Source organism: Dipteris shenzhenensis, chromosome 29 (genome assembly GCF_047967505.1).
Source record: "Dipteris shenzhenensis isolate YYH24624 ecotype China chromosome 29, Dip_SZ_1.0, whole genome shotgun sequence".
NCBI classification, from domain to species: Eukaryota; Viridiplantae; Streptophyta; class Polypodiopsida; order Gleicheniales; family Dipteridaceae; genus Dipteris; species Dipteris shenzhenensis.
Window position 1 is genome coordinate 50,135,874 of NC_141624.1, and position 27,645 is coordinate 50,163,518.

General features: G+C 42.2%; 1 protein-coding gene across 2 annotated transcripts in view; it reads right to left on the minus strand.

The window, feature by feature from the left end:
• Positions 1 to 853: 853 nt before the first annotated feature.
• Positions 854 to 27,645, minus strand: part of ATIM (timeless family protein) — a 41,971-nt gene continuing 15,179 nt past the window's right edge. The window contains exons 3-18 of one of the 2 annotated variants that reach the window (XM_087400951.1): positions 24,033 to 24,192; positions 23,420 to 23,738; positions 23,031 to 23,165; positions 22,734 to 22,926; positions 21,989 to 22,119; positions 21,661 to 21,870; positions 21,164 to 21,342; positions 4,560 to 4,641; positions 4,260 to 4,470; positions 3,865 to 4,166; positions 3,388 to 3,773; positions 3,163 to 3,288; positions 2,261 to 2,548; positions 1,999 to 2,175; positions 1,649 to 1,807; positions 854 to 1,463 (exon numbers count right to left, since the gene is read on the minus strand). In XM_087400951.1, the coding sequence (XP_087257077.1) occupies positions 1,190 to 1,463; positions 1,649 to 1,807; positions 1,999 to 2,175; positions 2,261 to 2,548; positions 3,163 to 3,288; positions 3,388 to 3,773; positions 3,865 to 4,166; positions 4,260 to 4,470; positions 4,560 to 4,641; positions 21,164 to 21,342; positions 21,661 to 21,870; positions 21,989 to 22,119; positions 22,734 to 22,926; positions 23,031 to 23,165; positions 23,420 to 23,738; positions 24,033 to 24,192 (3,332 nt within the window). In that variant the 3' untranslated portion in view covers positions 854 to 1,189. Of the gene's footprint in view, positions 1,464 to 1,648; positions 1,808 to 1,998; positions 2,176 to 2,260; positions 2,549 to 3,162; positions 3,289 to 3,387; positions 3,774 to 3,864; positions 4,471 to 4,559; positions 4,642 to 21,163; positions 21,343 to 21,660; positions 21,871 to 21,988; positions 22,120 to 22,733; positions 22,927 to 23,030; positions 23,166 to 23,419; positions 23,739 to 24,032; positions 24,193 to 27,645 lie in introns of both variants that reach the window. The other variant, XM_087400950.1, reaches the window with a different exon arrangement.

Consider the following 27,645-nt stretch of genomic DNA (forward strand, 5'->3'; position numbering starts at 1 on the left):
ACCAAGGCTTTGCCTCATGAAAAGTTTGAAGGCTTTCGCAAGCTTTTAAACTTGCTTCCTTCTGGTGATTGATGTCACATTTCCACCTTGTGTTTGATTATTGCATCTCTCACCGGAGTTTGTAAGCATTTCTATGGGAGTGATGGTAATCTCATGTAGGACCTAGACTGGGGCACTTTTTCCTCCTACTAGTGGAGGTTTTTTCCCCAGAGGTAGTTTTAAGGTTTAGGGTTTAGGGTTTACCATGAAGTGTAAGGAGTGTTTAGCACACAACCGTAGGTATTTATACTTTGTATATCGTTTTGATGTGACTAGTCATAATCACGTTATCTACTTCACATTTCTTGCTCCCACAATCTTTTGTGCACTTCTTAATGATTGGCATAACATGTAGGAATGCATTGAGCTAGTGCCATATTAGAATTTTCATTCTATCCCTTTCTTTTGCCCAAAGAAATGATTAAAGTTGTACAAAAGACTACAAATAAGAAAATTCCTTACCTTATAATAACCACTATGGTCTTGGACTTCTTTTTATTTGCTTTTCCATATGAGTTTATATAATTGGCCCACAAATGTGATGATTGAGGGGTTCCATGCAAAGCCATCTTTTGAAAAATCTAAGTCATTTTTTTCTAAGCAAGAAATAAAACCATCTTTAGGAAAATCTAAGTCATCTTTTTTCTAAACCATCTTTTTTCTAAGCCATCTTTTGGAAAATCTAAGTCATTTTTTTCTAAGCAAGAAATAAAACCATGTTGCTCTAACTCTAGACACGTGGGATATAAAATGTGTTTGATTTTATGACTTTCTAGTAAGTCACTTCAACCCTAAGCAAGCAAACAAAAAAATTAAAGTGGAGGTTTGCATGTATGTACACAAAGGTGGATACAAATGCGTGTTGGAGTAGGTACTTAGGCACAACCGGCTTTAAAAAATAGGGGAAGCTCACACTTGCATCATGCAAGAGTGTGTGTGTGGTTGCAAGAGCATGCACATGCAAACAAGCATGTATGTGTGCAAGAGCATGCAAACAAGCATGTGTGTGGACTCAAGTATGCATGCATGTGTGCTTGACTCATTTGGGAGTCTCAAGTAACAGTTCAATATTTTTGGTAGGAGTGGCTTAATTTTCGGCGTTGTTTTGTTGTTCGAATTTTTCCTTGGATGATGGAATACAGCAGAGCTATTATTCAGTATCATCCACTACAAACAGATTTCTACGCCTCTTTCCGGAATGAGTCTCTTCGGACTCAACGTGCGGGTCTTGCATAAGCTGCAATACACCATCGCCACTTAATTCTTCTTTTTCAAGTTCGTCCTCTAAAAGCTTGTCAAAATTTGATTCACCATGCACTGGTCGCCCACTTCTTTGTGTCTCACCCACCTTTTGAATGCTGCGACGCTTGCGTTTACCAGAGGAAATCGCCACCTCCAGATCCTCTCCAGAAGTTCCAAATTTCCTGAACTCAATTATCAAATTCCCACAGATTTTATGAGCTTTCACGCACACCTTCATGAGCCCACACATTTTAAGAAGTGGGAACATAATATTGACTGTGGCTTTGGCAATTGCAATCCTTTCAGTCTTGAGCTATGAAGGGTCATGCAAGACAACAATTAGAAAAGTCTTTAGGGAAAGACATACACTGCATGTGGTCTATTGGACGTTTGCTCCTCTCTCCTCTGCACAATGAATGCTTCTCCATCTTTGAGATTTCTGCTATCCGTGTCCACGTTGATGATGTGAATGTTTTTCTTAGAAAAATGATGTTTTTCGCCATGAGCACGAATCTTTAGATTATTCCTAGATCAAGCAGAGGATAAACATAGTTTAAGCTAATGAGGATCACATGGAAAAGCTGAAAGAGCAGCTGCAGAAAGCTATACATTCCATTGCTTTCAGAGCACAATTTCATAGTCCTTTAAATAGAGAGTATCAAAGGCATACGACTAGGTAATCCAGTGCAACTTAGAGCAATAGACCAAGAGACTTACTGTCTAGTTAAAAGATCCTGAATGGTTGGATCTTCAGATGGTTGTTCCTCGCTAAGCCTGTCCTTGTCTTCTTTAGCTTTCAAATCCGTTGACTTTCTATCTTTTTTCTTGCTTCCTTTAGAAAAAGGAACTCTTGCATCATTTTCATCATGTCCACTATTGTTGAGCCGCACCTTGCTGTATTGAAAAGTTAAAACACATCAATAAAGAGAAATATGATATCTAGAGGAAGCTAAACACTTACTCCATTAAAGTGACTTACTCCATAATCTGGGTCAAAGTTTCATCGTCAGATTCCTGTCTGTCAGTGTCTACCGTGTAACCTTTGAGCTGGTTTCTTTTAAAGGCAGGCTTTTTAACACCCTTTTTCTCCACACCCTCAGGATCCATTGAGTCATTTCCATGGTCCACTTTATTCCTTGACTGGCGTTGGTGTAGAGGATTCAGGTTGAGGAGCCTGAGCTTCCGTCGTATTTGTGCTGCAGTGATTTTCCCTTCTGAATCAAGTGCTTGGGCCAAAAGGAGACAGCATTTTTTATTCTCTTTATGCCTGCATTAAAATCAATATCTATATTTCAAAGCAGCCAAATTCAGGGGATGTCTAATGCACGTCTACTCTCCATATGAGATATGAGAGCAAAGTAATGTGAATATTCAAATAAAAAAGAAATTCATCTTAACCACATGTCAAAAAGATTAACCTATGCTCTAAAAAGAATAGCCTGTACAAAAGCATAGGGTGATTGGCCATTGTGGACCAAAACAATGGGTCAATTGAAGTTATGCTAGTATGTCCATTCACTGATACACACCTCATGGTAGGACCTGTTTTGAGTGACTTCAAGTAGTGGGCCTTTTCATTGTGTTTTGCATGTGTTGATGATGTCTTCTACTTCCTTCAGATGAAAACATTTGAATTCCATATGTATGATTTAAAAATTCCCTCAGATTATTAGTTCCTGAGATAATGTTCTATTTTATTCTCTAACATGCACTTCTTTTGAGCTTTGCTGGTCCTTTAGATGAGTAACAAAAATGTTTCTCCTACACTGCGAAGTTGCTTGATATTTGTATAGCTCAAGACTGACTAATTTGACCTGCAAAGCTGGAGAAATCAGATCAGAACTTCAAATCCACAAGAGCTTGTCTCAATTGGAAACTTACTGCTCAAACAAATCTTTCAGTTGTGATTCTTGCTCTGGAGTAAACACGGCACCCTTTCTCCTTCTCTTTAGTTTCAAGGAGTGCGACTTTTCATACAACTGTGGTTTCCCACCTCTGCTTCCAAGTCCAATTGAAAACAATGAAGTTAGCATCTTTTGGTATCCCCATACGTAAATGCTGGATTACAAACATGCAAGAGGAGATGGCTTGTAGCCTGCTGCTTACTCATCGCTAGACCGATCTGATGGTGGACAATCAGCATCAAATTCGTCATTGCCTAGAGCATCAGCTATGGAATTCTTAACGGTACGATTCCCAACATCAAAATCATCATCGCCTAGAGCATCAGCTATGGGATTCTTAACGGTACAATTCCCACTTCTTCCAGCCACTCTTCTCAGTGCCTGAATCTCATAATCACATGAGACAAGATAGCAGTCCTGGCGGGTCTTCCAAAATAGTATATCCAGAAAAAGAAGGGGCTGCACTTTCAATTTCTTGAAGAAGTTTCTGACTAGCTTGGTCAAAAAAGCAAAAAGACTTTTATGCTCCTCTGACTTTGCTGCCTTGCCATTAGACAGGATTTCGTAGAATGTCCGAAATAAAGATAGCTGCAAATTTGCAAGAGCATTAGCCTATAGGCTAATTATTAGACTTACAAAATTTAATCACATAATCGCACTATCGACACCAATCCTGTACCTGGAAAAACATTGGCTTAAGAGAATGGTCTTTATAAACTCTTTGTAGCATACAAATAATGTAGTGATTTGTAGCTGCGGAATTACTCTCATAATATTTCAAAAGCCAGCAGTAGTTGTGAATGACTGTGTTGTCTGCAAATAGTGAAGAGCACTTCTCAACATCAAGAGAAACTTCTATGTGACGGCTTCCTTCCTCTTTCTCTGCTTCCTCTTCCACATCTATCTTTTCTACCTCATCTGCACCCTGAGGTTGATTTAATTCTATTGCAGGTTCTACGGTATCCGTTTCTTCTTTGTCCTCTGCATCAATATGAACATCTATAAGAGAACTTGATGTCCAAAATTGCTCAGCAGGAGAATTTGCCATATGGATATCAGCAACTTGTTTCTCACCTTTAAAAGTTTCACTGGCCGGATTTTCTTCTAAAGGTACATGACCAGCTCCATTGGAGACTATGTTGGCATCAGAGTTGACAGTATCTGCATGTGGTGAGTTGTCTGGACGACTGTTGCCTAGATCGATAACCCTTGATTTAGTCTGGTCAAGTTGCGAATTGTTTGCCTGGGTTTTACGTTTGTTTCCTTTTCGACTTTTCTTCAAAACCTGAAAATTTTGAACAAGAATGGGACTTGCACTGGATTCAAAAGAATAAAACTTAGGGACACGAAAAGTGAAAGTCAAGATAATGATACCCGAAGAGCACCATCTGCATTTGTCAAAAATTCCAGAATCCGTAACACAACGTGAACAGTTTCAATCAGATCAGCTAAGTGACTGCAACAAAAAATATTCAGCCACGTCAGCACCATTTGCAGAACTCTGTTAGAATATGGATAGCCTTTGTAGAAACTAATTTGTGCTTCAACGAGCTCACATGAGCCATCAAAAATTGAGTTTTGTCTTTGAACGTCTGTGCAAACATAGATCCCATCTAAATTAAAAAGAACAAAAAAGATAGCCTCCTAGTTCCAGCAAGCCTGCCCACTGAAATAAGGCTTAACAAAGAATGAAATGCCCTCTTCATGGCACCATTTCCTCAACCCTTCATATACTTCTAGATGAAACTGGAACATGCTCAAAGTCATCCTCTGAAAAGAAGATAGCTCTCCTCAGCTTTCAACCTTATCATAGTTGCCCATAAAGGTTGAAAACTGCAAACTACATGGATAGCAAGGACTAGCTACTATAACATCCCCATGAAATCATCAGCCCAGAACGAGAATGGCGGTTATTGAGTTTATGATCAATTCAATATGATAAACATGGGACCTTGATGTACCGATGCAAGTGCATCATGCCTCTGTTTATAAGTGATATCATAGAGATGGCACCTTAACATATGTCAATCCAAGCTTTCTAGAAATAATACAGTTTCACCTATTGCAGGTGTCACCAAGAATTTTTTCTCATATAAGAGCACAGCTGAAGAGGCAACAAAGGTTTTATTGATATATATTTTTACTAAGTGCAAATGGACCCAGAGCAGTAGCTGCATGAGATCAAAGTTAGTTGAGATGGAGTGCCCATCAAAGGCAGCAAGGGTCATGATATTCCAAATTGTGGATGCTAAAGTCATAGGCCAGGGAATGAGAACACATCACGACATCTTACGCCATAGTTTGTTTCACAATGGCTTTGACCGTAGATGGGTGCATGACTACGATAGCAGCTACAAGTGTCCCAACTATGACACTTTGTAAGCGAGAGGTCAATTTTCTTTGGATTGTTATATAAATTGTTCACTTTGAGAGTCTTCAAGACTCCAAATGGACGTCCAAGATTTGTCATCAAAGATATATCAGTCTCCATGTATCCTGAATAGGTAACCAATTCATTTGCCAAATTAAACCCATAGACTACGATTCATACAAGAGAAAAGTGGTTCAGAGGGCAATTTCAAGTATGCATTTTGGCTCCACAAAGGAAATTGACTCTTAACAGTAATCTCCTTGAGTGTCATACAATGCACACAAGTTCAAAACTGTCTTTTTGCACGAGGAGAACCAGAAATCCAAAAGGAGAACTCTATTAAACCTCTCTTTGACAAGTATTGTACTTGTATTCAGATGTCTTTCTGTTGGGCTTGATTACTTTGTGAGGGAACTTTTGCATAGAGAAACCCCTAGTATTTGATCAATGTCATAGTCGGCTTCTCTTTGGGAAGGATATACCTTTGTAAGACTAGAATATATCCAATCATACAAAGTTAGATTTTTATTATTCTGAAAGTCCAAAATTCTACAAAGAAAATAAAAGAGATGACGAAAGAAAAGAAAAATCAGCTAACAAAAGAAATTTTGAAAAACGATAGCTTTCTAAAGACCCACGGAGTCTCTTGGGCAAACCCAGGGTTTACTAAAATACGTCAAATAAACAAAAGAGAAAGATAACAAGAAATAAAGAAGAAAGGAAGAAGGTGACTAAGCAAAAATAAACAAACAAATCAAGAATCAAAATCAACAAAAAAAGTCTCTCTCTCATGTAGGAATGAAAGAAAGAATTTACATAATGAATGAATTATTTAAAATATAGCAAACTAAATGAACCTCTTACACTTATGTACCGCTTCCTTCAAAAATGCAAAATTACATTCCTAACTTAGAAAGCACATGCATACTCAATCAAACTCTCTTTTGAAACTAAAAGAAAAGTGGGCTGTTCAGCCCCCTGTTTCAGCTTATGTTTAATCATTCTAAACATGCCTAAGGCTGATACACCATAGATAAAAGACTTCATATCTAAGATTGTGCACACTTTTTTCATTATTTTTCTTGGATTATACCTCTTGTGTATTAGTAAAGTGATCAAATTACTACATTGAGTGATAAAAGACTCCTTAGTTGTACAAAGGCGGGGAAATCTATGGAATTGGGAATGACTCCATATTTTGCCAAATCAAAAATGTTTGAGTCAATGTGAAGCATTTTTATAATGTGTAAACCACTATATTCATCTTGCTCACGTTTACCATATATATCAACCTCTAATCCGACAGTAGATTGAGAAAGTCTAAGATCTAAGAAAACATAAGAATCCCCTCTTGAAGTGCAGTTCAGTTTACAAGAGTCATGAGGATTATTCCTTCTCCAAAAGCACAAGCGTCTTTGTACATAAAGTCTTGAAAGTGAGGAGCATCTGGTACAAATAAATTATCTATAAAACGCCTAACTTGGCTAAGCTTATGTAAAATGATAGGACGGGTATCAACCTCTAATGTCTTTGGGAAGGAGTCTCTTTAAGTGAGGTATCAACTAAGAAAGGAATGATGACATTATGGAACTCCATCCTTCAAAGAGGGTATTGATTGCAGTTATGGCTAGGAGGGAGACTTATAGTTAAAATCTTTTGCCTATGTTGGTATATCTCGGTTGGAGGTCCTCCAAGAGCAATTTTCCCAAGACAATAGAATACTATGCTTAGCTTCATTTGGTTTGACCCATAAATCTCTAGAGGACAAAAGTAAAACATTTCATTACATTTCACATACTTCCTCTAGTCCCAAATAATTCAAAACAAAGATATATTCCTACCTACAATTTTAGCAACAACCAAAGTTTTATCTTCATGTTGCAAGCGAATATTGCTGGCATTATGGTTTGGGACAGTGTTCTTATTTCTCCTCACGAGATTCCGACGACTTGTACTCCTTCAAAAGTATCTAGGCAAAGCCTTGAGTACGAATCTAATCTCATATTTTTGGAATGGCCTATTCATTGGGTGCACCTTCGTCGAAATAGAGAGACTACTATTTCAAAAAGTGAGTACTAGATGTCAAGCAATCACATATCTTAAGCAAGAAATGAGCATATTGCTTGGCCTCCACATGATTGACTCCAGCTAACATGCTCCTCTTCTTGCTGTATATTGTCATCAAAATCAATCCATTGTCCAAGGCTTCCTCGCTACATGGAAGCATTCAATTTCTGTTTATAAGTTAATTCCCTTGCAACCTTGAGTTCAGTCTTCTTGTTCTTGCTCCCTTGCTATCCACTCTCTGGGTGATGAGATTGAGCCTCTGTTCCTATAGGGCTTCTTACCATTCTTCTACTTAAAGCATGGTGATTCTTGTTTCTCCTTTGAAGTAAAAAATATTTGGCCAACCTTCTTGAGGAGTTAACTCCCTTCAAGCTGCAAAATACAAGACAACTGGTTCTTAAAGTTTAATTAAGACAAGCCGCATACTCACCTACATAAGCTGCCTTCTTAACCACCTCACTGCTGATGCACACACTTCTTAACCACCTACATAAGATACCTTCTTAACCACCTCACTTGTGCTTGCTTGTTCAATTTCACCTTGCCTCACCACCTTACTAGTTATGCAATTAAGCCTCACCACGGACCACAAAAACAACACTGGTCATTGCTCCTTTATGTGCAGCATTTTCTGCTCCTTGAAAAGAAGGTGGACAATCCAATAGCCTTCGTACTCCTCCGTTGCAGCAACACCTAGCCCCTATGCATTGACATTCAAAAGAAGGATTGGATCAGACCCACAGGAACAAATCTACTACCTACAGCATGAAATTAGAGAGCTCAGGCTTATGGTTGCAGCTCTTGGAAGAAAAGTGAAGGAGATGGAGAGCAAGGACAAGCAAGAGATTATTGCAGAGGTTATGGAAAAATGCAGCACATCCCCACCAACACCAACACTCGTTTTTACGGTCAAAGAGATAATCAAGACTCAGGTTAGCTCAGCCAAGGCAGAGATGGCTATTGTGGCTAGCAATAAAATTAATAAAGCAGATGCCTATGCAGAAGTTAAAGAGCAGGAAGCAGTAGTACATAACAAGAAGATACTACGCATTGGGGGGTTGCCCAAAGATTGCTGTGGCAGCTCTAGTGAGGATGTAGCTCTCACAAAAGATGAGAAAATAATGCCTCAAGAAGAATATACCTCAAATTGAATGAATCAAAACCACATTAGCTACATAGCTCAAAAGGGAACACAAATGCAGGTGTATTTCAATGAAAGGATAGAGAGAGTCAATATCCTCCAACAGACAAATAAGCTTAAGGGTACAAAGATATGGATATCTTGGGAGCTCACTCCGACTCAGCTCAAACAAAGGAATAGTGAGCTCACCAAAATCAAGGACGCACATAAAGCTGGCAAATGGGCAGTATATCAAGATAGAATAGCATAAATCCGAGATTTCAAATCTAATCCTAAAGACCCTCAGTCTTAAATTGATGTAATGAAGGCCTTCCTGATATAGGACTACAACTTAGAATTGTGCTTTAATAAGCTCGAGCTGAGTTGCCATGTGCGCTCCTCAATCCTCTCTGGTTTATCCAGATGATGTAAGGATTTATGTTTCGCACTTTGTCCCATAAGCCCATCAGGCTTTCTGCGGATGTTAATAGATCTTTCTTTCTTTCTTTCTCTCTCATCCCACCAACTGGGAATAGAGGCAAGCGAAGCCGCTGGGATACCGAGAGAGCAGCAGATATGCAGACTCCATACTTTAGGAGAGGTGGAGACAGAGGAGCAATCTTTATGCATATGCCCAGCATACTGTGAGATTCAAAATCGATACCACTGTTTGTACCAGGAGGGATCTGGGTTTGGACCACTTTCTCACTTGATCCGTTTCCAGGACCAAGTTTGTGTCGGTCTCTATTTGATAGAGATACGACAGCATAGAGAGACCCTACCTGAGCCAGAGATAGATGCAGCCACTGATCCTACCTAAGCCAGAGATAGATGCAGCCCAGAGGCAGGTCACAGATTTCTATGCCTTCAAGTCAACCCCAGGGCACAGCGGGGTTGAGATAGAGGAGATAGATGAGACGAGGGCAGAGTGGGCTCGTGAGAGGAGACAAAATGTAGGGACAGAGCAAAGAGTAGCTAGACCGCACACCATCAAGGTTCTGCCTATCACAACCTTTCTCAGAGGAGAGCGCCAGAGCCGAGGGGTCACTCTTGACATGGCACGCTAGATACAGAGATCTCAAAACCCCCCCGGCCGTTACGCGAGTCGACACAACAGATACAACTCTGAGATATCCTCGCAGCACACAAGAGAGCCACCATGGCACCTGGATATGTTTTTTGAGTATCTGTATCTCCATTTGCATTGTTTCTTGAGTCATATTTCTTTTGAGTTTCTTTTAGGACTTGTAGGGGTCTTGGTGAGCCCCTTGCTTCAGCCCATAGCGGCTTGTATTTGCCATTTGTGATTGCACTGTGTCTCATAGACCCGCGAGGCCTCCCAAAGAACTCTCTCTGTCATAGGCCTATGAGGCCTCCCAAAGACCTCTCTCTCTCTCTCTCTCTCTCTCTCTCTCTCTCTCTCTCTCTCTCTCGGCCGCTTAGCCTCTCCGCTCAACTCTCAACCTCTTTGCTCGACCTCTCCCGCTTAGCCACTTAGCCTCTCCCGCTCAACGCTTAAGCTCTCCACTCAACCTCTCTAGCTTAGCTCCTAGCAGACCTTACACAAAGGGGCAACTTTTCCTTCTCTCCCACCCAGCCCCTCCCCCTCTCTCTTTGCTTAGGCCTTCTACTCTGGTTTCCCGCCCAGCCCCTCCCCTTCATGCTTCAGTGTTTGCCACACCCAACTCTTTGCCCTAACACCTAGCCTGGTTTGGGACACAGCCAAGCCACGGCGGTTAGTGCTGAGACGTAACCCATTGACACAGCCACCAGTGGCACTAATTTTTCCCCAATCTGTCACAAGCAAGATGCAAAGGAAATCATTCGCTAGTGCTTTTTTAACACCGATCAAGCTGTTAACTAGTCAAAGCTCAAGCTCATGGGAGGTGTTCCTATTACCTGAGATCGACAACTACGAGATGAAAATTCTGCCATGAAGGATCAACTCAAGAAGATCGAAACCGCCCTGAAGGATCAGCTTAGCTAGGTTGAAACCAAGCCGGCCACTCTCGAAGGCGAACCTGACCTAGTTCAAGAGATTCAAGAGCAAACCCAAAAAGCCAAGAAGGAGCTCATTGCCACAAAAGCTCGAATCCAGGTTCTTGAAGAACCTGGCAAGCAAGCAATAATCGACAAAGTAATGCAGTCTTGCAAGGCTACTGTGGATACAAAGGCAAATAAAACTGACATTAAAGATGAGATCAAGGAATATGAAGCGAAATGCAACAATACACTGAAGATTAGAATAGGAGGTCTTCCTAAAGGGTGGTTCAAAGAGGATGATATGCACAATGAGACTTCCGAAAAAATCAAAGCAGCCACCTCTAGTATTGCATGGCCGGAAGACGAAGACAAAGATGGGACAGATTCCACAACTAAAGGGCGCACCATTATTATACTTAGCACATGGGATATGTGTATCAAGCTTCTTCGCCAATCTTACAAGCTGAAAGGGACCAAGATATGGATTGCAGAGGAACTCACACGAGCTCAGCTGATCAAAATGCAACAGAATTGGCCAAGGCCAAGGATGCTAGGAAGGATGGAAAATCAGCAATATATCATGAGGGTGTGGCCCTCATTAAGGAGTTTAAATCCAAACCAAAAGACTCTCAGTCTTAAACTGATGTATTGTTGTTTATTGTCTTAATTTTCAGTCTATAATGTAGGTACCCTATAATAACTCGGATTTGCTTTATGCACTCCCTGACAGATGTATTAGCTGGGGTTTTTGCTGTCCCATAGACCTGTTGGTCTCCTGTGGGCATTAATAGACTCTCTCTCTCTCTCTCTCTCTACAGGTCTCCTGTGGGCATTAATAGACTCTCTCTCTCTCTCTCTCTCTCTCTCAACCCATCCCATGCCTGCTTTCAGCATCCAGCTGCAGGAATACCATTGAGACCTGCTCCAAATCGTGCCATTTGACAGCTCCAAACAGCACTCTAGATCTGTGGGTTTCTCTGCTCCAACCTCGTCCCAAGTCTGCATCAGTTTCCTGCTCCGGATACTGATCAAGATCACGACCAAGAACCTGCTAAAGCTGCACCCTTTTCAGCTTTGGGACCTGCTCCAGCATTTTGCCATTTCCAGCATTGGGACGAGTATTGTGCCAGCTTCAGACCTGCCAATATCTGGACAAGGACAGCTTTGGGATCTGCTCCAGCACTGCACCATTTCAAACTTTGGGATCTGGGTATTGTGCCTGCTTCAGACCCGCCAATATTTGCTCCAAGACCATAACAAGGACAGGTCCATATCAAGCCAAGAATAGAGCCATTACTTGCTCCAAAGTCACTCCAACACCGCCTTCAGCCTACCCTTGGACCTTTTCGAACTGCTTGGCTTGTTCTTGACTACTATCGGTGTCACATGCACCCCTGCGCTTGGGTGCATTGCGACACTGGCTACATTGACAAGTGCTTAGTACATCCCTTTATAGGTGATTTTGTCGTATGCCGTGACCCCACTGTGATCCCTCAGTCCAGGGACAGTCAGGCACGAGCTACATAGGTCAATCTCCTAGCCTTAGGATCAGTCGTAAATAACTTGTGACCCACTGGAGAACTAGTCAGGATAGTTAGGTTCAGCCTAGGTTAGTAGTTAGGAGGCATTCTTAAAGGCCAGGTCTAGGCAGCCAGCAAAAGTTGACTGGTCAAAGGCTGCCCAGTCAAGGTTGATTGGTCAAAGGTTGCCCAGTCAAAGGTTGATTGGTAAAAGGCTGCCCGGTCAAAGGTTGAGTGGTCAAAGGCTATCCGGGCAAAGGTTGATTTGTCAAAGTTAAAGGCTGACCAGTCAAAGGGTGATTGGGCAGCCTAACCAGCCTTATATAAAGGACTCCTTGGGGCCTTCAGTCTTCAGCCTCTCCTCCAGCTTCAATGCAGCTCCCCTCTTACCCTAAGATCAGCCCCTGTGCACCCCAAATCTGGCCCTGAACAGCAGCAGATCCTTAGCAGTTCAGATCAGCCATCTTTGGAGGGTGTTCACACAGCACTTTAGCCATGGTTTGGAGCAGCAAACAGAGGGAGGTTTGAGTTCTGTTTGATCAGCTCTTTGCAGTTTTCTTTTTTAGTTTACAGCAGCTCCTTTTCAGCTCTCTTTCTACACTCCACATCTCGCTTTCTCTCAGTTTCTCAGCTCCATATCTCAGTCCTTACATCTTTCAGTACACCTCTCACTCACACAGTAACCCTGCATGCCCGTGGATAGCACAAGCCTCATCCTTAGCCTTGCAGAGTGGTCTACATCACCAGTGTGGACAGCATTGATGCCTTGGTCAGTGGCTGGTCTGTTGCTCAGGTTGTGGGTCAGTTCACAAGGTCAAAGTGTCACTTCAGAGTAGCGTTTCATGTGCTCTTGAAGAGTGTTATTTGTATTTCGAAGTTCTCCAAGTTAAAAGAAAATTCTCCCCTATATTGGGGGAGGGGGCCCTCAGTGGGTACAGGGACCCAATCGGTTATCGTCTCCATTACTCTATCCTTTATCTCTCTCTCTCTCTCTCCTCTTTGTGGTGTATAAATACGATGCCTCGCTAAAGGTTTAAAGAAGGTCTTGCTGTGATTAAATGATCAGTTAACCGTTGCATGCTACATTGGTATCGGTTATCGTCTCCATTACTCTATCCTTTATCTCTCTCTCTCTCTCTCTCCTCTTTGTGGTGTATAAATACCATGCCTCGCTAAAGGTTTAAAGAAGGTCTTGCTGTGATTAAACGATCAGTTAACCGTTGCATGCTACATTGGTATCGGAGCTTCGGTCTGTAATCCAGCTTGACTACCACGAGTGTATGGTTGTGTTTGGATCCGGAAAGATCACACATCCACGCACCATGAACCAAGAAAGGAGAGATGAGTCCGACATCTTAAAAGACAAAGTTCCTCAGCAAAGTACGCTTCCGCTAAGCCCTGAGATGATGCAAAAGCTTATGGAGCAGAACCAACTACTCTTTGCTCAGCTCGAAAAAAATTCTAGGCAGCTGGAAGACAAACAAAGAGAGTTGGACGAAGCAAAGAAGCAACTTGAAGAAAAAGTGGAGTCAGAGCCTGAAGCAGTCAAAGATGTCTCAGATTTTGAAAAACTGCTCTTGGTTATGCGTGAAGAACACAAACATGAGGCAATTCGAACACAAACATGAGGCAATTCGACGCTCAAAAAGGGCTCTAATCGAGGAGCAGCAACATCTTGACCGAGAGACCATGCTGCCCCAACACAAACAGATGTTAGCTACTATGCATGAAAGTTTTAGCGCAGCAGTTCTAACAGTCACACTAGCCTCCACATTAGTTAAGGTAACTCCTCTAGCCCGGTCCACCCCGAACTTCATCAAGTATGACGGTAAGTGTGACCACTCAGCTATATTGCAATTCATTCATCAATTAGTGGCTCATTTTCCTTTAGCACGCATTCAGGATGAACAAGACAAAGTCCACCTTGCAGCCCCTCATCTCGCAGGTAAGACGGTTACTTAGTGGCAGCATTGGGCCAGTAACCATACTGACCCTAACATGCATGTCAGGAATATCATTTGGGCTACGTTTGTTGCCGACCTGAAAGCTCATTTTCTGCCACCCCAATATATGCTTAGCTTGGAAGATGAGTTCTCTCGTCTCTCCCAAAATGGTGTGCATGTGTTGTCTTACAGTAACAAGGTCATCACGTTGGCGCAACAATTGGGGGTGCCGGATGAAAACAAGCTGAAACAATTCATCAGAGGATTGGATTCCAGCATCCGTTTTCTAGTACGGAACTTTGACCCACTCACCTATGAGCGTACGCTGACCCTCACTCAGAATCAAGAAATGATGCTGCATGGGGGAAAGCCCAAGCAGGTCCAGAAGGATACCAAAGCCCCGCAACAATTCTCAAACCTAGCGGGTAAAGGTGATTAAAGGTGATCAAAAGGACAACCAGTATCATAAGAAAGACAGCCAGTCCTCTGGTCAGAAGGAGTCCAAGCCCAAGATGACTCCAAACGAAAAAGCTAAAGCGGGTATTACAGGAGGTTACTTACAACGGGACGAACAAAAGCGGTACCACCAAGAACTTCGATGTTTACTCGTTCCAACCGGATTTTATCCTTACACCTTTACTGGGATGCGACATGATCCTTGGGATTCAGTGGTTCCGTTTGCATTCACTGGTTCATGATTGGCGACAGTATATCTTTACTATTGTAGACGGTCTACCTGAGCCGGCCATTATCCACGATGATCGGAGTATACCAGGGATTCTGCTGATTTCTCATATTAAGGCAGCTCGAGCGATCCGCAAGGGCGCAATGTGTGTGTCAGTTGTCAACTTAATGCAGTTCAGCCCGCTCCTCCATTGGGCAAGCCATGGCTGCTCTACTGCGAGAGTTTCAAGATATCATGCTCCGTGATGATCTGCCACCTCAGCTTCCACCACACAGACTGAAAGACCATTGTATTGAGTTGATTCCGGACTCCACTCCTCCAAGTTCCCATATTGTCTTTCCAAATCTATGGAGGGGGAGTTAGAACAACAATTGTCTCAGTTACTGTGCGTCGGTTTTATACGACCATCATCTTCGTCGTTCGTTGCTCCGATTCTATTCATACAAAAAAAGGACAAGTCAACACACTTATGTGTTGACTATAGGGCACTCAACAAGCACAATAAGCAATAAATTTCCCATGCCCCGCATTGAGTAAATTTTGGAGCGACTCAACGGTGCCAAGTACTTTTCAAAGATTGATCTCAAAAGTGGCAACCATCAATTCCGCATTTTTTAAGATGACATTCCAAAGACAGCCTTCAAGACGGAGCGAGCTCATTACGAGTTCCTTCTTAGGCCCTTTGGTCTAAAAAATGTACCGCCCACGTTCAACAAGATGATGTCATGGGTCTTTGCTCCGCATATTGGCGTGTGCCTATTCATCCTTTTAGATGATATTCTTATATTTTCAGCTACAACAGAGCAGCATATTAAGGATGTGCGGAATGCTTTACAGTTATTGCGCAACAATCAGCTCTATCTTAATGCCAAAAAGAGTGAATTTGGGCTGATGGAGATTCAGTATCTGGGTTACATCATCAGTGCGGATGGCATTCACTTGGATCCCGAAAAGATTCAAGCTATCACTAGTTGGGCTATCCACGACGACTAAAGAGACCCGATCGTTTGTTGGTCTTTGCCAAGCCTATAGCTCTGATATGGATGGATTCTCGAATTATGCGGCGCCTCTTACAGATCTATTAAAAGGGGTGAAGACCCGCCGGCAAAAAGTGTCAGTTACAAGTAAAGCTTTAGAGGCTTTCCATGACTTACAACGGTTGGCTATCATAGCGCCGGTTATGAAAATAGCGTAGTGGGGGTGATCCTTTCTTGGTCATCAATGTAGCCATCGGGACAGTCTTACAACACGAAGATCGACCCGTTGCTTACTACAGTCGGAAGCTCAATGACACCGAGAAGAACTATTCAATATATGACAAGAAATTGCTCACGGTTATTCAAGCATTGAAGCACTGGAAGCCGTTTCTTTATGGGCAGACTTTCACAGTAAAGACAGATCATGAAGCTCTTAAGTGGCTTCAGACAATGCCAAGTTCACAATGTAGTGATCGGCAACAAAGATGGAGTCATATCTTTCAACAATTCGGGGGTATGATTGAGTATGTCCCTCGCAAGAACAACCCCATCGCCGATGCTCTTAGTCGGAAGGGCTCTATTCAGACCATTCATAAGGCCACTGTGCTCGAGATACAAGGGAAGGACCTTGACAATATGAAGGCATAGTATGCAGATTCAACAGAGTTTGGCACTCGGTTCCACTTAGCCACCACCCTCAATCCCGGCCATTATTCAGTGCAAAATGGTTGGCTCTTCTACAAAAAATAGGTTGTGTGCGCTTAAAGACAAAAGACAAGCACTTCTCCATGATGCCCACGACTCCCTTTTGCAGGTGGCCATTGAGGCATCAATGGTACATTGGAGAAGCTAGAGCGCTACTTTTATTGGCCAAAGATGCGCAAGGATGTTTACGATTATGTGCAACAGTGTCAGATCTGTCACAAAGTCAAGGCATCCCACAAGAGGACATCTGGTTTACTTATGCATTTACCTATTCCAGATGGTGCTTTCCAGGACATAGCCATGGATTTCGTGGGGCCTCTTCCGACATCAACATGTATGCACAACACACAATGCTTAACTATTATTGACCGTTTTAGTAAGTTTTGCATGCTTATTCCTTGCAAGCATACGGCCAGCACAGAAGATGTAGCACGCTTGTTCATACGGTATCGGTATCCTATTGGAGGGTTGCCACGGACCATTACATTTGACAAGGATTTGAAGTTTACCTCTCATTTTTGAAGGGCTCTGTTCGATAATTTTGGTACCAAGGTGTAGATGTCCAGTGCTTTTCATCCGCAATCTGATGGACAAACAGAAGTATATCATGGGCTGGCGTTCGACGTCCTTAAAGCTTAAGTGTCATGATACACAATCAAAGTGGGAGCAGTCTCTTCCACTTGTGCAAGCCATCCTTAATGACAGTGGTTGCAGCCTACAATTGGCAGCCCCCTCCTTGTCACATTCCCTCTCTCTTTCTTTCTTTCTTGAAAACAGCAGCTGCTCCACAGCCCCGCACTGCAGGCCACTTCAGAAATGGAATGTGTGAAGGGTCGTGTGCCCTTCTCCCCTGCGTAATTCAGCAAGGAAATAATCTGCAAAAGCGAAAGAAAGATATAGCAAAAGGGGACAAAGCTGAGAAGGAAGAGAAGCCCAAGAGATGCAACAAAAACAGCTAAAAATCAAAAATATGAATGAACGCATTGGTCTACAGACTGATAGAAGGCAGACATTACATCTTCTGCCCCAGCAGCTTTGACATCAACATCAGCGTCTACACCTCATCACCGAAATCCACCACAGCATCTTGGAGGTGACAGCATCACCATCTTTGATGGTGACAGCACTGTCGTCGGAGCTAGCTCATGCCCTACTCGTACCCATCACTCCAAGCACACACGATCCAGCCCCAAGCCTAGGAGCAGCTCGTCATGGAGGTCCACCGCTTCCATAGCCTTGGTCAGGAGTTATCACAGCTCCAAAGGGAGGTGGCAGCCATAGCAACAGGCATGACCACTGTGCCAACTGTAGAGGCATAGAGAGCCACCATGCAGCCGGCTATTGCAAAGATTCCTTGATGGGTGGGCATCACGAAACGGGAGCCTGCGAAGACCAACATTTCAGCCACTCTCCTAGAGCAACAGCAATGGGCCAGTAAGGCGCTCAACATCACAATTCAGAGGATCCCCCTGCAGATCCTCCACTCTCATCGAGGATGTGACTACCTTCATGGTCTCCACCCTTGAGTCTTGGAGCACAAGTTTAGCATTGCGAGATCACACAGAGATCTACTTGGATGGCAACCTCACACCTCTGAAGGTGGAGAGGTGCGCCCTACTACAGCAGCAAGACATTGCCCTCTAGGAGCGAAAGTGGGCAATGGTTTGAGATGGGCAGCTCTTGATAGGCTCCTGACAGGCATCTGGTGGCTCCCCTACATAGGGGGCGGGCGGAGTCTCTGAGATTCAAAATACTAGATCCTCACCTGCACTGTTGGATGTCATGTGGCTGCCACTAGCCTCCAACTGATTGAAACAGTTTAAAGGACACTTCAATGCAATTAATTCCATAGGCCAAGGCAAGGGACTGAAGGTTAGAGAGGGGTAAAAATCCCTTTCGCTAAAAATAGCTCGAGGAGCCACGTTTGGCTAGCTCGCTTGGAAAGCACTTTTCCAGGCAGTTTGGAGCTTCCAAGCAACTCAATTTGCTTCCAGATTCGGCGATTCTCTTCCAGCATGTTATCCAGGGTTGCTTTTGCTGATTTTCACCTGCCAAGGTGCACAAATCTTGCCAGGGAATTTCGTTTTTTCCATGCTTGCTGTTTTCCCAGCTTTCCGACATGGGAGACTGTTTCGGGACGGGAAACGTGAGACAAGTAAATTACATGGATCAGGTGTGGTAGTACTTTACAAAACATCTCACTGGGACGATCTCTATTGTCAGGCAAGATACGCAGGCGAGATTTATGTGAATTTGGATCCGACGCCCATCCTCTTTCCTCCCAAGACCTCACACTTTGCTCGAGACTTACGCAAGGTGGGTGAGACTTCACCATATGCAACCCTCAACCAAGGCATCGTGAATTTCTTGAGCTAAGGGAAGTTCTCCTTATTAGGGACTTCAATGCGAGAATGAACACACGTCAAGTATCACTTCTAGATTTCCGTGATGACTATCTTATTACCAGACGATCTAAATGAGGCTAAGATGTCTTGAGTCTCCGTAGACAGACAAGCCCCAGTCACATCCTAGGGGCACGCACTCTTGGATAGGGGTAGAATACATGTTCTTTTAATTTATAATGGTTTGGACAGATGACCTCCTCAAGTGGTTTCACTTGTTTCCTGCATATCACAAATTTCTTTATTTCACCATCCCCTCCAAGAGCGGGCCACACCTATCTTTTCTTTCGTATATCCATCCCCCGTCTTCTGACACATACCACAACACCGCTCACACACACTACATATCCTAAAATACATTTTGATCATAGTTTTTCACCCAAGTGCTCTTCAAGCCTTTTCACTTTACTCACATACATTCGATTACATACCACTCTTAGAGGATCGAGCCGTTCTAATCACCTCCTTTCTCCATGAAGCTTCCCTATACACTTTTGCACACTCCACCTGTTCTACTCACCCACCCCCACTTGGCTCAGTTCCACGTAACAACTGGTATGATGATCAGTGTAAGTCTTTACACTAGCAACTCAAATTCGAGACCAAGTACAAACTTTACACGAGTACCGTCGTCTAGTATGCTGGAAGAAGTAGGCTTTTGTTCACCAGAACGAGGAGTTTAAAAACACTTTTTTTCGCAACTACTCTAAGAACTTCTAAAGGAAGTTTCTTGAACGACGAGCTCCATGTGCTCTCATGGACACCGCATTCTAGCATTCCTATGCACGCATGTTATATGATGTCCCTATCCGACCGGCACCCGACCTCTGACACTCACCATGTCCTACGTCCTATACACTTTTCACAACTAGTGGTGTTGAACACGCAGCCTCGAAGCTTCACAATGGATAATCACAAGGGCCCACATACGAATACAAAATAAATAATATGGCCCTGATCTTAGCAAAGCTTTTTCACAAGCGGTTTGCACCAGTTCCCCTCACATCTTGACCCTAAACACTATCACTCCCATTCACAAGGCAGGGGATTCCATGAGTCAAGAAAGCTACAAGACCATTATGATTGGAGATGTCAAGTCAAGATCTATGCATTAGTACCCAACACAAACATTAGCCAATTTGTAGAGCTCTAGGGACACAAAGCAAAGGGACAGGCAGGCTTTCAGATTGATGACGAGATACACGTACCCAAACGCAAAGGTATTATTGAGGAAGCTAGAGCACATAAACAAAGGATTTAGTGCAGGTTTGTGGATTTTTGCAAAGCTTTTGACAGTATGGAGAGCTCGCCTCATTAGACATTTGCATGAGTTGGTGTACGACAATCAAGAGATCATCTGAGCAATCATGGCCATCTTGTTTGATTCTAGGAAAGAGTTGATTACAATGGGATTCTTCACCAACTGAAGATGTTAGCAGCTGCTGCAGACAACGGTCCAAGCGTAGAAGGCAATTAGGCATTTTGAAATCAACAAACATTTCTTTTGTTAGCCTTGCCCTGTGTGGGGGTGACTATATTCCCTTCAGACATTGATTATATGGGTGGCCAGGTTTTGTTTATCCTTTGTTTGGTCTTGTGCTAATAAGAAGGGAGAGAGTCCAAGGGAGGACAAAGGAAAAGTGAAGATCGAGGAGATCAATGCAGTCACTGATGATAGTGACAATGACATTCTCCTTTTGACACCTATTTGCCCAAGCCTTCAATTTTGTCCATGGGGTATGTGATTATTTCACAATCCTCTTGACATTTTTTGCGACATATAATCACCCTTTTGAGATTCGCCATTAAGTCTCAGTTTGAATGCCTAGTTTCAAAGCAGAGTTAGCTGTATATACACTGCCAAAGCACGCATGCATAGCTCTTTAGGAATATGTACATCCACATGGATACAAACCATTCCATCAATAGGTCCACTGACATCATTCCCAAAAGCAGACCACACATGCTTGCATACACACACAAGCGCGCGCATGTCTGCGCACATAGGATTAATGTTCTATAATTGATTCAATGCCCAGAGTTCTTTTTTTTTTTTAATGCCTTTCGGGAAGCTTCAAATGAATCTCCAAGCACCTAATGCTACCGTGCAGGGCCGTCCAATGATTTCAATATTTATGTATCCACTTTTGGACTTGCTCAAAGAGAACACGCGATGGGCACCGTGAGAAGGGAGGAATTTTGCACCTGCGTGTTTGCTTGTGTATGTCGAACGATTTTACTAGATGCAGAAGAAACTGAATAATTCCTTTCTCAGTTTGGTCATAGAAGACTTTATATAAAAGAATCCGTGTGACCCTGATTTCTTGTTCTTCTTCCCTGGATGTACTTTGAGCCACTTTCAGGACAAGATCAAGCATCCGAATCTGCAACGCAGTAAAGAAAAATTACTGTATAAGCATCTTCGGGGGGAAACAACAGATCAGCAATGTTAACATTCCCTGCATACAGTTACAAGAAAGGAGGTAAATTTTGCAAGATATAGACATTGGCAAGGCACTAGTCCCAAAGTCAAATTGAGCTGTGAATACTATGAGCCACAGATTTGCATCTGAAGTACAGAATTGGACTACTTCAAGCAATGCAGCTTAACTAGATATGGCCTGTCCGCATGGGGACAAGACTTTCAAGAGAGAATCTTTTTTTAAAATTTGAAATATATTCCAATTGAAAAGTAGCATTACCATTTCCTTAATCAATGTTCCGGTTACAGTTAATGGAACCCAGTCTTTTGTTTCCTTGGCAGACTCTGAAAACTCGTGCCATCGAGATATCACCATTCTAAACATCTCTTCATCCATGGTCGAGGCAATAGGACCACAAAGCTGCCCTTGAAATAACCCATTCATTTCAGAATCAGGTACCTCATTGAAACCCTGGCTTCCTCCTTTACCCTGCCATTGCAGGACACAACATGTAAGAAAGTTATTACTGATGCAATTACAATTTCTCCACCCAGATATAAGCAAAACTCTTAGAGCAAATATGCCCTTGGGCCCCTTGTATATCCACCTTTAAATCAGAGACCCTACACCGCTGATATGCTGTGAAAAACTTGGCAACTTCAAAAAATAGTGTCACATCTGCAGACTGAATCCCATTTTTTTCTCTGCGGATGTCATCTTTAACAGCCTGCATGACCACTGGCACAATGATGAAAATAGTCATGCCTATATTTCACACGTGGAACAAGTTACATGTTAAGGGTGTACTGTCATGATATTCCTTTGTGTCTACTGCGAGACATCGTCTAGTACTTGTCCGACCATTTTCATATATCAACTAAGGATGTGGTGTATACGCCTAGCATCCATCAAATGACCTTATCATAAGCTATTTTATCTGACAGCCTTGCAGGAATTATGAGGTCATGTATATTTTCTCTTTGGAACACAGTTGCATTTTGATCCTTTCTTCAGGATAGTTGGCATGTCAGCAATCAGCAGTAAAATCTAAGCGCAGAGGTATGAACAATTCCAAACTCCTATTACCAGGTTACCCAACACTAAATACAATCGTACAGCCTCAAAGATCAGGCTAGACACAGATGAAAAAAGGTCAATGACCAGATTATAGTCAGCAAGGGAGCTGTGAACGCAGTTTACATGCAAGTAAAATGGTGGAAACAGATCAATCTTGTTAGTGTCTAAAGGCTCAAACATCACACAGGTGACAAAGTAGCTCAGAATGAAGTACCTCCATCACACCTCACCTCACAAAAAAAGATTACCATTACATCCAGGAAATCCAGGCTTACCATTGTAAGCTCCTGCCAAGATCTGGTCTGCAAACGACTTGAGGAGCTCAAGAATTTTTCCCTTTGATGTTAAGAAAGAACCCCTGTCACATGCTATGCGCTTCACAGGACCATGTTTGAAGCGTGGTCCCTTTAACACAGTCTCTATCGGTGATTGAAATGGATTCCTCTTTAGCATCCTTTTTGAGCCATCCTGAAATTACAAAACATGAGAAGAATAGCTCAAGATAGAAGAATAAACCATGTCTTATCCCTGACAGCCTGGAAGGAAAAAAAATATGTGAGCATGTACTACACCTCAGCCACCCGCACAAATGTACCACTAAATCGTGAATGGCGGGATATATCTCTAAGACGGATGTTCTTGAGCTGCTCCTTTTCCTCTTCCATCATCACCCGTAGTAATCCTGAAGGTGGACTCGTATGATTGTCCTGTAACAACAGTTGTCTAGTGAGATTTACAAAATTTCTTTTGGACTTTGGAAGAGCTAGCATGCATTTTCTTGAAAACAGGAATAAGCAAGCAGAGTACTCTCACAATTAATTCAAGCAAGGTGCTCTCATAACAGCAATTGTCTGGTGACTTTTACAAACACTTACTTTGAACTTTGGAAAAACTAGTCTGCACTTTCTTAAGAACAGGAATATCAAGCAAGGTGCTCTCACAATAAAATCTAGCAACTTACCTTGAAGTTTGCTTCATTTGCTCGCGCAATCTTTTCTGCACTCTGACCCCAAAAAATATGATGAAAAATCTCCAGGAATAGGAGGCTGTCTTGACGAAGAAGTCCATGGGTTCCTGCTACATGAAGGGCAAGAGCCAAAAGCAATTCCATGACATTCTCCTGAAACAAGTGCTGAAGAAGCTGATCTCTGATGGATAGAGCCGTAGAGCTCTGCAGTACTGCAGCTTTATTCATTGGTTGATCCTGAATATCTAGAAGGTTGCGCACAAGTGTAAGGACCAGCTGGACTACCTTCCAGTCATCCTCTGAGAATGAATCACTGCAAAAGAACAAAATTTAACCCTACGCTGCAAACCCTAGTAGAAAAAACTGGCATCGATCAGCCTCAAACATTCATGAGCACAACAGTATGCAACCAATGATGTCATCTTTTAGTGTTACTTCAAACATGCAAAACTTCAAACGTTTAAGTCAAGCAGGTAAACAATGCTTTCTACTCCTACTTCCATGATATAGCATAATTGCTAACCGACTGAAGACCTTATTTAAGCTTGCAAGATTGGAGAAAATGAGGACATGTTCTGCTAAAAGGAACCCAAAATAACTTATTTACCTTTCCAAATGTTCAAGAGGCTCTTCCAGGAGAGTCAGAATGACCGCTATAGCATCATTTTCTAAGAATGAAGCTTTGAAATTCCATATGTACTCAATTTGTTGAGAAACTCCATCCGACAATGCATCCACAGGCATGGTCAGGAAAACCACCACCTTAACTGCACATAAAGCACTAGGTAAATTACTTTACTCGATATAAGCAAAGAGTTCTAATGCAGAAATGCACACTTGAGAGGCTGGGAGGGAAGCATCGCAACGGGCCAGGGCTCTTAAGCAAAGTAATCAACAAGAATCCCTTTTTTTGACCCCCAAATAATGGTTTTGTAACCCCCCTTACAAGCATTTCTTGCTTGGAAAACAACTGTAAGATTGGCTACTGGGCAACCACTCTCATAAAGAGTTCGAACTGATATGAAAGCAACAATCCTTGATACGGCAGTCTGTGATTGTATAGAACGGAAAAAAATGTATTTGCATGACGCAGCAAAGGTTTGTGATCCAAAAACGCAATTTATGGTCAGTGTCTGCAGTAAGGGTTTAGATTATCTAGAATCCTTGAAAGAAATGTGCCTCTTAATTGTGTGCGCATGCACGCACACATTCATGTATGAGTCTGTGAATGGCCACACGTCTATGGGTTTTTAAAATTACAAAATATCATAAGATGAAATGTCCAGAAGTGTGTGCATAGAGTGTGAGTGTGAGTGGAATTGTGACTGTGAGTGTGAGTGTGAGTGTGAGTGTGAGAGTGAGAATGACTTAGATGTATCTTCTTTAGAGGTGTTTTCCTACTGCTTTTGACTTTTCAGAATAGTCTGTTTTCCAGGCTATTATCATTGTAAAAAGTTTTTCTTATTATAAATTCAGTGGTTTCACCAAAAAAAAAAAAACAGAGTGAGTGTGAGTGTAGAGCATGTACATGTGCATGTGCATGTGCATGTACACACACGGGCACATTTCCCAAATATGTACCTCTTGAATCACAAATACTACATATCTCCCAAATGTCACTTGAATTTAACATGCAAGTTGTTCAACATCACAAATACTACAAAACTCCCAAATACTACAAATTTCCCAGATGACACATTTTAATTCAACATGCAAGTTGTTCAAGAGATTTGTTATTTATGAAATCAAGGAACGTTATAAATGGACAAATGAAAAAGTGACATTCAAAAGATTTGCCTTGTAGCTTTTAAAATAAGTCTCCATTTCACATATATCACAAAAGTTTGGAACAAAAATTGACGGTACAAAAAAAATAGAGCTTGGGCATAGAAGACTTACTGCAATCATTTTGTGCTTCCAAATAAAAAGAATATCAATGGGTCCCACCAAGACCCCAAGATGCAACTAATTACAAATCAGTTGTCTTTGTTGGCAATGGCGAGAAACACCACCAAGGCTCTTGATGTTCCAACTAAAATCCTCATCGATGGGAGGAAGAAGTCTGGAACCGCTTCCCTAGTGATGAAAGCATCTACCCTCTTTGAATGTCTCCTAGCATAACAAGGAGTCTAGCACATGACATCAATTGGACAGCCACATCCTATTTAAGCGAACGACGAACACTGAGTGAGAACCTATTCAGCAACAAATAGTTCGCTCAAGCAGAGGCTTCACTCTTTCAAGATAAGTCATGCTCCATTGCCGAGGTACAGCTTTCAAGTACTTGTGTAGATTTTGTTACCCGATGTATTCATAGCATATATGCATCTGAAGGTCTACCTTCGCATGACATCAGAACCCCTTACAAGAGTACGCCTTTCATAGACACTTCTTTTATCATAAAAAGTCATTTGCATATCATATCCATCCATTGTCAAGGAGCTACTAAAGAAGCAATCATATGACCGACCCATATCCAAGTCTCACTAGAAATACAGTATATCCAAGTGTCACTAGAAATATTGTGACCTACAAACTTAACCCACACATCGTCACAACATAAATGCTATCCACTAGACATTTGCAATCCCAATCCTCTCCAACACCCATAGTCAAAGTCTAGTCACCTATAATGACCTCGTGCAAAACAAATTGTGTGAAAAGGCATTTCATCCTTAAAGACCGTTACATTCTAGTTTGAAAAACTTTGAATGTAGAATCTTGGACAAGTCGGTTGACAATGGTGCCATGTGTGGTTTAACATAAACTCAATCTCGCATAATATAATTATATTAGGTTTTGATGTGTGGCTTTAAGTGGTTTGCTTGAGTTATGGGTTAAAACCCAATGCCTATTTTGCATTGTAAGGTCCTTGGTATGAGTTGCAAGAGACTCATTACCCACAAAGCTAATACTTGGCTTAAGTGTAGCACCCATAAATCTAGCTGAATCCAAGAAGATGCCCAAACTCCTCACCGACACCCAACTGAGGGGGTAGACCATAGTATAAACATATGATCTCACATGCATATCCTCACACCCCCACCTATTTGAGCATCCATTTATACAAAGATCTTCATTCCAAGTTTCTATCAACACTCCGAAGGTGAAGGGCAGACTCAACTATGACATGCTAGCACTAAGGAGAAGGCTAATCAAAGAGTAATCCTAGTGTGTGGCTTTAAGTGGTTTGCTTGAGTTATAGGTTTAATTTGCATTGTATGTTCTTGGTGTGAATTGCAAGACACTCGTTACCCACAAAGCTAACACTTGGCTTAAAAAGTGGCAACCATATATCTAGATGAATGATGAATCCACGAAGATACTCAAACTCATCCTCTGGAAATGCAACACAGTGTACAATATAACAGTCACAAGGTGGATAGCAAGGGACTAGCTACTATGACATCCCCACCGATGTCACCGACGTCCAACTGTGAGGGTAGACCATAATAGAAGCATATGATCTCACATACACATCTACATACTCGAGCATCTATTTATACAAAGATCTTCATACCAAGTTTCTGTCAACACACTGGAACTGAAGGGCAGACTCAACCGTGACAAAGGCTAGCATCAAAGAGTAGTCCACGTTCTCTTCATTAAAGCTATGACTGCTTGTGAAGACTATACAATTTCATTGTAGCTCTCCCAAATGAGCATTTGTAAGCAAAAATGCTTAGAAAATTGAGCTAATAGGACAACCCACCACTTATGAGAAAGAATTTATCACAATATTAGCGAGCCGTAACATTTTTACGTCCATGTGGGCAAGCTAAGAAGTAGGACATGAAGCTAGATTTGGAGTCACAGGGTGTGACTATGAGTTTTACAAGCTTGTAGAATTGTCACATTGGTTGAATGGAGACAATGTTAGAAAATACCCAACAGAGGGTACACGCAACGGAAATAATGCCCAGGAGCTCACACAGTGTACGGTGTGGGTGTGGAATCACAAACTTCTTTACTTATGTGCATTCAATAGGTGTGCAGACTCATCAATAGACAATGAACCAAACCAGATAGAGAAACCACCAAATAATATATTTCCGTCCACAACTATGGACACAATACAAAAGAGAGAGATCCAGAGTCCCACCAATGGTGTTGTCCTCTGATCTTACCACAAAAGTCCTCCTCCTATCTGCTGGCTATCTCTAGACTAGAGTCCGCGTGCTCCACCTCGAGTGTGAGTAGACTTTCCATCTAGAATGATT